This window comes from Xiphias gladius, chromosome 8, assembly GCF_016859285.1.
Source record: "Xiphias gladius isolate SHS-SW01 ecotype Sanya breed wild chromosome 8, ASM1685928v1, whole genome shotgun sequence".
NCBI lineage: Eukaryota > Metazoa > Chordata > Actinopteri > Istiophoriformes > Xiphiidae > Xiphias > Xiphias gladius.
In genome coordinates this window covers 5669859-5679116 of record NC_053407.1, presented here as the reverse complement: position 1 = coordinate 5679116, position 9258 = coordinate 5669859, and the positions used below count along the sequence as shown (strand labels likewise).

Sequence of the window (9258 nt, the reverse complement as noted above, 5' to 3'; positions counted from 1 at the left end):
CAACAAATAGCTCAGGTGTGGACGGGGGGTATTGAACATAAAGTTTCATTGTATGCTGACAAATTACTTCTATACTTTTCTAAGCTTGCCACTTCTCTGCCAGCCACCCTAGAATTATTGGAACTTTTCAGTAAATTTTACAGTTACAAACTCAACCTCAAAAACCTCACTTGGCGGCAGTGGCAAGGAAAAACCCTTTAACAGGAGGAAATATTGAACAGAACCTGGCTCATGGTGGGCGGCCGTCTCTTTTTACCAGTTGGGTTTAGAGAGAAAGAGAGAGGGGGAGAAGGAGAGGATGGCAACCCTAACTAAGGTTAAAAATTTCGTTGGGATGGGGTCTAAGAGACAGGTTGATGGTTTAGATGAAGAAATTGTTGAAGTTAGTTGGTGAAGGTCGATAGGAGAAAAACAGTCTCAATATATATCAGGTTTTACTGCTGTTTTTATGGTTCCTGTGTTTGAAGATAAATTGAGAGCAGGAGGTGGTTAATTTTTTCTCTAATAGTTAGCATTTTGCCATTAAAGAAGCTCATGGAGCCATCACTACTGAGAACTATAGGAATACATTGATCAATAGAGCTATGACTCTGTCAGGCTGGCTACAGTATTGAAAAGAAATCTAGGGTTGTTTTTATTTTACTCTATTAAAGATGAACAATAGGCTGCTCTGGTATTGCAGAGTGCCAGGCTAAGCAGGATTCTTTCAGTTTGGACATTTTTGTGCAACGCCTTATACCTTTCACAACCCTATGGATATATTTCTGTAGCCAAAGGGTGTTCTTTATTCTTCCATTTCAAACTGATGCTGCTCCCTTTTGTCAACAATTAGGACTGCATGGGAACAGGACCTAGATTTGAACTTTTCAGACGACATTTAGGACTTGGCCCTTAGCAAGATACACCCCTCTTCTTTATGTGTGTGTCATGCACTTAAACAGTTCAAAGTAATACATTATAATCATATTTCCAAAACAAAAGTCAATAGCATTAACCCTGAGATGGACTCTATCTGGGACAAATGTAAACATGCCACTGACTCATTTCTTCATATGTTCTGGTCATGCCTTTGCCTAGCTGAATTTTGGAAATCAGTGTTTTTCTGGAATTTTTCTGTCCCATAGAGCCTAACCCTTTGACTGCTGTCTTTGGCATCCCCCCACTAGAACTGATGTTGCCCAAAACCAAACAATGTGTGCCAGACTTCACCTCTTTACTGGCTCGACTCGCTATATTATTCAGATGGAGAGTTACTGCACCTCCCTCTCACTTCTGCTGGATTATGGGTATTATGCTATGTTTGAAACTTGAAAAAACTGGTCACTCCACTCAAAATACTGGGGGTTCATGTGTAGGTTATTATGTGTCTGTTTGTGCAGGTTTAAGTCATATGCTTGTGTCTGTCGTATGTCAGCAGGATGCCTGGGGTTGGGATAACAGGAAATATGTAACTTGTGCAAGATGTTTTTTGTTCTGTTCCACACTGACATTCAGTAAATAAACCTTGGGGGAAAAAAAAAGAAATGTTGCTAAAACAAGGTAAAGGCTAAAAAGATCCAACCCTTTAAATTCATCAGAGAAACAAACAAGGTAACCAGCATTCATCCATTCACCTTACTGTATACTTCACACACACTTGCACACAAACATAAACTCATATGCACACCCCCACAGCGATCCATTGTCATTTATCATCATAAAGCTGTTGTCATGCAAGCTAGGCCTCAGCAGCAGCAGGTTTGCTGTGGGAAATGAAGTGAGATGTGGGATCTGAGCTTGCATATGCTTGGGTGTTTTTCTTAAATTTGGGTGGGTTTTTTGTTTAGTGACTGGTCTTGTCCTCGACCTGTCTCGGTTCTGCTTGTTTGTGTGTTTGCATGCATGGATGCATGGGTTCCTGTGTGTGTGTCTGTGCTCGTCTGTTGCTACAGTTTTGTGTATGTCTGGATATGTTATTGTCCCTGTCACTGTGTGTGTAGCTGTCTGTGTGTATGTGTGTTTTTGTGCCAGAGTTAATGGATCTAGGCAGATGATTTAATAGTTTTTGTCCTCTTGTGTGTTGCTCCACATGAGCTAAAGGCTCTGGAGTTCAGTGTGAGGCAGACACATGCTGCGCATCAGTGTATGAGATGGATCTTGTTTAAAAAAAGGCAAGAAGATACTCAGTTTTGTAAAACCATAATCCCTAATTGTTTAAAGTGCATTATTAAGATGCAGAATTTCATCATCAGCGTAGAATGATGCAGCTGAGGTTTTTGGTTTATTTTCAAGAGAGTGTGTATGAACTCAATGGATACTGACAGCAATACTGTAGACCAATGTTACTGTTTAATTTCTGAGGCCAATTGGTATGTATTTTATCAGCTATTAAAACCAATACATAAAGCTAAATTAGCATAATTGAAGCTGACGTCACTTATTGCCTAGGAGAAATAGATGATATCCTTCATCCTGAACCTTCATAAAGCTTCCCAGTATTTATTGGCTTGCTGCTCTGCAGTCATGGAGCTGCAGTGCTTAATCGTCTCCTCTGTTTAGGAAAAGACACCTAAATACAAACTTACATCTCATCTTAATTAATTTAGCTTTCAGATTTTACTACAAAACTCTGATGCTTATGACCCACAGTGCAGCATTTCTATGTCTTGCAGAAAGACGAGTTTAGGGAGCAGATTAGAATACATCACAAATAATCATTTGGACTTCAGTTGCTCCCATATTCCATAGCAGTGTGGATAACATTTACATGATGAAGAGGGGATGGTGCCACTGTATAATATTTCAAAAGATGGAGGAAATTAAATTCAAAATGGATGTGCCCTTTGTGTCTTTGTGGGTTTGTGTGCTTGTGGGTGAGGCCGCTGCAGATAAGTGTCAGTAACTTGACATGAGCATGAGTTTATCTGCATGGAAAACAAGAGAAAGAGCTGCTAGCATGACTGTAGACTCTTGTTTTAAATTTTATTCGCATATTTTGAAATATCAACTTAGAAAGTTCAGTAGTTGCTAGTAGAATTCTCTCACTCCAACAGATGCCCTGTGGTCTTTATGCAGGTCACTGTCCATGTAACATCATCTGCTGCATCCAATCAGTGTAATTTCACCCATTGTATAAAATTCTTTCCTCTGTCTCTTTGACTGTTTCCTCCCCTCGACTGCACCCCTTCTAAGCCATGGACCACTCTGCTTTAGTAAGATGTTTTTTCAGCATTTCACTTCATTAGATCTTTAGATCTTTCTTCCTGTAACAGCACAGTGCTGCTCTGATGATGTGTCATTGGTGGCTGTATTTTTTCTAAATGTTTCGAATCCCCTAATACAACTACTGACAGTGCTTCCAAAAGACAGGACAGCTCTGTGGTGAAAATCTTTTTATCTGTTCGAAGGAAACTTGCCTTGTCAGCAATGCCAGTGATCAAATCTCACAAATACACACTTACTCATAAACATGATGTTCATCAAATTGAAGCAAGCAATTGGGGAAAAGTTTGTGCAGTTACAAGAGTTTGGTAAGTCTGACTTAAAACCTTTAGAATACAAAAATACAAGGCAACTGCATTATATTTTATTAAACAAAGATTTTTACAGAAATACCCTAGACAACTTATCCTCACCGTGTGTAAACCTTATATCCAGAATTCCCTCAACCTTTTTATCTTACTTATTCTCCCCTTAGGGGGGAGGTAGCTTTATGCTCACTGGCCATGTTAAAACTCTGATCGGCACTGACTAAAGGTTAAAGTTATAGTAATATATTTCACAGTGGTACATAACTTTGTGCCGATCTTACCTGTTCTTTTAATGTACATGCACCATTCCATCATACAAGTTACAGATACAGATTAGTTACTTCTGTCTTATAAAGGTAATAAGAATGTCTGCAAAAGAATAACAGAAGACTAGTCATGATGTGATTGGTCCAAATTTTGATGTTCATCAGTCACCCAATGGTTGTATGGTACTGTATTATCCTATTTTCTCACCAAAGTAGATTATAAAACTATACAAATAGTGTATTGAAGTAAAAATAAATTAATACCTGAAGATATTAAAATGTTAATCTCCACTCAAGCCACTTACTGATTTGTTCTGGAACTTTTGATCCTATCACACACTCTTCAAATAGCTGTTGTCATGAAACTGTAAATTCAAACCTTCCTCTGTTCTGAGCACAGTTGGGCCTTTTCATTCTTGTTGGCTTCAGAGTTATCCTTTTTCCAAGATCAAGAATGAACTGTTAAAGCTCAAATGTTAAGCTCCAGAACAAGCAAGTGTACCTTGAGAAGAGAATATTTTGAATGGACATTGTTTTGTTATCTGCTGTTTTCACGGTGAAGAATGAACTGTCAAGCTCAGTATTCAAAGGTTAGTCAAAATAAGAAAAAGCCAATATGATCTGAGAGGAGTGTGCATGTTTAAGGCTCGTGATATACAGAACCTGCTTATTACCAACGTGCACACATTGACAAGTAACTTCAATGTGAGTGGCATTTTTTCTTTTACATACTTGCCTATGTACCTATATATATATATATATATATAACTATATCTATAAGGGGTCAGATCAGGGCTGAATCATTCAACAGACACTAGAATATCTTCCTTTAGAACTTCAGATTTTTCACAGTTTAAACATACAGTAGCTAAGTATTGTGACACTGGTAGATGTCACTATATTTTTAATGCTGACAGCCTAAAAAGAGCCAAAAAAAAAAGAGGAATAAGAGATGAGCTCTATTAGTTTCTTTTCAAAACTTTATGCCATTGTTACTTTTGCTACTGCATTGCTACTTTTTTTCAGTCTGCTGCTGACCTCACTTCAAATACTGTCCCTGGTGTTCATTCATGTCCTTAATGGCATCTTGCATACACATAACATTAATTTCTGAGGATGCACACAACCACTCTTCAAAGGATAAAGGATATATGAGGTAGTTATCATGTGACCACATCGTTAAGAGCAAATATTTCAGTGCTTTAAGAAATAAAGAGTGTTAACTTGTGTAAAAAAGTCAAGTCAATGTAACCTTTGCTGAACAACGGCCATAAGGGCTACAAGTGACAACTATGGGATGATAGTAAATTCTAAAACATAGCACAAGGAAAAAGAGTCATCAGGTATACAAACTGATTCAATAATGTTTTTACACAGCAATTTCTGTGTAAAGGTGGCTAACGTTACCTAAGATTTGCCACTATACCTTGTCATACCAGACCAAGTAAGGCTATAGCAGCAAAACCCCTGAGTTTGCTGAAATGAGCAAGGATGTGTTAAAATGGTTTTTAATTGTACAACAGAACTACATTAGCTTATTTTTTCCTTATTTTTCGTTCAAATTGTCAGCTTACATGTAAAACGAAATGTCACTTATTTTCTTCATGATCACATATTTGAAAATGCATAATGCAACTGGCTGTGTAGTGTGTATGGTCTATTAAATGTTTATACCGTTGGAGCAGGATATTGGATATCAACAAAGACACACAATTAGTGAAAAGGTGCCAAAATCTGTTGAAGAAACAGATAATTAGCTCTGATGTTGGAAGATTCTCCCCACTGTCTGTGACGCACTGTTGGTTTAACACCAAGTAGTGTCTCAGGTGGTCATTAGACACAGCAGCCACATCACAGCAGCTACAACACTGGCCAGATGGGAGGTTGTTGAACACAGTACCAGCATTAGCTCCAGCCAGCTGGGAGGGTGTTGAAAACTGTTTAGGAATGTATGAAGAGTCTGTTGCCTCTCTGCTTCACAGCCTGAGCTCAGTCTGAGCATTTCGTACACATCTACAACTAATCTCCAATCCTGCTGGAGATTGGAGATTTTGCTATCATGTATGTTCAAGTTAAGCAGCTTTCAAGGTTTTTTTATAGTAGCTTCCCAGAGTTTTTGTTTTTCCTACCTATCCATCAATAGGCTCTCTGCGCTTCATCTCACTAGTCTCCTGAAAAGTTTTTATTGTTTGTCAGTATTTCAGACTTATTACCACAAAATGGAACAGGGAAAAACTTACAGCCTTACAGTCAGTGTTTGTTTTTTACTCTATGTCTGGCTGAGCTACCAGATGGTTACTTTCTAAGTCTTGGTAAATGTGCCTCTTTATACAGCCATCACTGCACTGCTGTGGCTGTGGTGCCACTGTGGTGTGTGTACAATGTGTGTGTGACAGGCAGAAAGAGGAATAAGTGGAGACAGAGTGGTTTTTTGTGTATTTGTCTGTTTATATCTGTGTATAAAGTATGTGTGTTTATGTTTGGTCCATGAAAATGTGAGTCTTATATTTTTTGTGGGTGCCCGATTGTTCCTTTACTAGAGTCCTCATCTGCACATCTGATAAATGCTGGCTTGTGTGAGTTTGCGTGTCTGTGTGTTGGCAGTGCATGTGTCAATTAAGGCCTGTGTGCTCATGTGCACATGTGCTTACATACTTGTCGAAGCAGCCCAGGATATCTCCCCAGCTGTGTTTTTGCTAGAATGGCTGACCTGCCGAGTGCCCTAAAGCTAGTCACATGACTGTGTTAGCCAGTCACATGGGAATCTGCGAAAGAGCAGCACAGATGAGGCGCAATACTGCCTTCTGCTTGCCTGCCTGTGTGTGTTTGTCTTAATTATTGCATGACTGCATACTTATATATTGCCGTACTGATATTTCAACTCCTTGTGTGTGTGTATAAAACTTAATCCTAAAAAGGTAATCTCCTTTAGGATTAAGACATTAAGGTTGTGTAAAAATATGTGATTTCATTTTTGTATACAAGTGCGTGTTTCTCATCTTCCATTGGCTTGTAAGCAAAAGATGTTAAAATATTATCTAACAAAAGATTGAAGGGTATCAGTGTGTTCCAATTAGATGTTACTGGTCAGAAAATGATATATCCCCTTTAGACCAGTAATATAACATGACATTCAGTCTGAGAAGAAGTGTTCTTTCTCTCAATGATGCACTTAGTTTCTCTTATTTGGTATACAGTACTTCCTTGATACATAAAATGGATCACTGAGGATATTAAAATGTATTTGTTGCAACTGGTAAATATACTAAACTGCAATGTGTTTGCTAACTTATGCTACTATGTTTAAGTTATGTTATATTTTAAAGCAAGAATATGTATTGTTCTTTATCTCTTACAAATGAAGAGTTAAATTCATAAGAAATGAAACAAACCCTTGCTCAATTCAGTACACTAGGCCTTGCTGATACAACCTCTCTCGGTCCAGTATGACTTTGTATAGATTTTGCTGTGTAATTTACATTACTGAGTGTCTTCACTGGATTGACTCTTCCATGACTTTTCACAACTCGTGCTACTGTTACAATAGGCTTCAGCATATGACAAACATTTTTAACGCTTTTGTCAAAAAGTAAAAATCAGAAGTAAACACACTGTACCCTACCAGGGGACATAAAGTATTTCCTGCTTTTGGTCCTGTTCCACTGGCTCTCAGTCAGGTCACCAAATAATGTTGTTTTTAAAACTACTGACCTCAAGAGAATCTTGAAATGAAGAGAAATTCAAGACCCCATTGTCTTGTAATTGCCACCTGTCTCTCTAGGGGTCAGTGAACAGGGGGAAGAGGAATGATGCAGGAGACCTTGGGTGGGCAGTTCAGGGGCAGACAGGCAAAGGGAGAGGCGAAGGTAGGACTGCTCAGGAGGGCGGAGACAAAAGCAGGGTCAAAAGCAGGTCTGCTTCAGACAGGGAGACTGTATTTGGAGACCAATGCGAAGGTAGGATCTCCCTGGAGGCTGAGGAGGGGGGCGGCATAGAAGGCGATTCCCCTCTGGAAGCCTAGCAGGATGGCAACAGTGGGTCCCCTCTGGAGGCCGACAGAGGGACCCCTCTGGGGGTCGAACAGGAGGGTGACAGCGAAGGTCAGACCAAACAGGAGGTCTAGGGAGGGTGTTGGTGGAGGTTGGTCCCCTCGAGAACAAAAACTGGAGGCCGACCAGCCTCTCTGGATGAATACTTGGAGGCCAGTGCCATAGACGGGACTGCTCTGGAGACTGACGAAGACACAGGTGAGATAGCCAGTACCAAAAGATACAGTTGCAGATCAAGGCAGGGTTAAGGGCAGGAGCTGTCAGCTGCAGGTTGGGGAAGGATGCAGGCAACTGGAGATCAGGAGCTGGGGTCAGCCATAGTGCCGATGGGTGATCAGGAGCAGGCTTGATGTCAGCTGACTCAGGGACAGGGTTGATGTCGGTTGGGACAGGAAAATCAGCAGGGATGGACGACTCAGAAACAGACAGGATGTTGGCAGGAATGGCTGGCTCAGGAACTGGCGGGGCATCGGCTGGGACCCCTGATGTGGGAACAGGCAAGGCCTTGGCAGGGATGGCCGACCTGGATGCTTGCCGGAGGCTAGCCGACCTGGATGCTTGCCGGAAGCTCACTGAATGGGAGGCAGGATAGAGGCTAGCAGTCTGGAAGATAGCTAGCTGGGAAACATGAGGCTTGACTTGACAGGTGATTGAGGTGACTGGCTCAGAAAGAACAGGACACGGAGCAGAGTTGGAGTGGGAAAAAGCTATCTGCTTAGCTAGTTTTGGAGCATGCCTCCAAAGAACAGTCAACAACTTAATGAAGGCAAAGTCCTCATCAAGAAATCGGTGGTTAGACACATCAAGTCCTCCCAGGTAAATGGCAGGCTACAATGGAGCTGGTCTGCTGGGTCCATATTTTGGTCGATTAGTACTGTCACAGTGCAGCCAGGACCTCAAGGGAAAGGATTTAAACGCAAACACACATGAAAGCAGGTAGATGGAGTGATGATACTTTACCAATACTATTAAGTGAAGTATGCTTACGGTCAGTTTGGTGAACCAGATGGCAGAAAGGAATCCAGGAGCATGGTAAATAGGAAAAATATACACGAGGAAAACTAAGGAACTAAGACAGGAACAGAACAGATAATCCATAGCAGGTAGTAAATCCAACAGGAAATTAAATAGCACGAGAAGAACACAAGGGATTACACAGACAAGCTGACAAGGAGTGAAGGGACCATAGAGACTTAAACACACAAGGGAGGCAGGGGTAATTGGGAACAGGTGAAAGATATCAGGGCGAGGCCAGCAATCACAAAAGTGGGAAAAAACAAAGACAGGGAGTAAAACAACAAACCGACACACAAGGGAGTAATTTCAAAGTAAAACAGGAAATAATGAGAGTCCAAAGAGTCACACAGGGCAGATTGTGACAGTAATATACTTTTTTTCCCCTCTTTCTGTGACAGAACCACTGCACACTTCCAG

At 40.6% G+C, this 9258-nt stretch overlaps 1 protein-coding gene across 2 annotated transcripts; it reads right to left on the bottom strand.

Moving 5' to 3' along the window:
- Positions 1-7574: 7574 nt before the first annotated feature.
- LOC120793645 lies at positions 7575-9026 on the bottom strand. 2 transcript variants are annotated; one of them, XR_005708011.1, is made up of 2 exons: positions 8812-9026; positions 7575-8396 (listed from the first exon to the last, which is right to left on the bottom strand). XR_005708011.1 is itself a non-coding variant. In XM_040133903.1 (2 exons), the coding sequence occupies exons 1-2, from the start codon at positions 8920-8922 to the stop codon at positions 7678-7680; spliced, it is 876 nt and encodes a 291-aa protein (XP_039989837.1). In that variant the 5' UTR covers positions 8923-9026; the 3' UTR covers positions 7575-7677. The 2 variants fall into 2 exon arrangements, 1 of the variants encoding a protein (XP_039989837.1); XM_040133903.1 differs by having other exon boundaries at positions 7575-8442.
- Between the last annotated feature and the right edge of the window lie 232 nt (positions 9027-9258).

What these genes read in the sequence shown, in the direction of transcription:
- LOC120793645 (XM_040133903.1), bottom strand. Translation starts at nt 8,922, where the DNA reads ATGGATTATCTGTTCTGTTCCTGTCTTAGTTCCTTAGTTTTCCTCGTG. An exon ending in TCTGGTTCACCAAACTGACC is followed by an intron (nt 8,443 to 8,811) that starts GTAAGCATACTT and finishes CATGTTTCCCAG; the next exon opens with CTAGCTATCTTCCAGACTGC.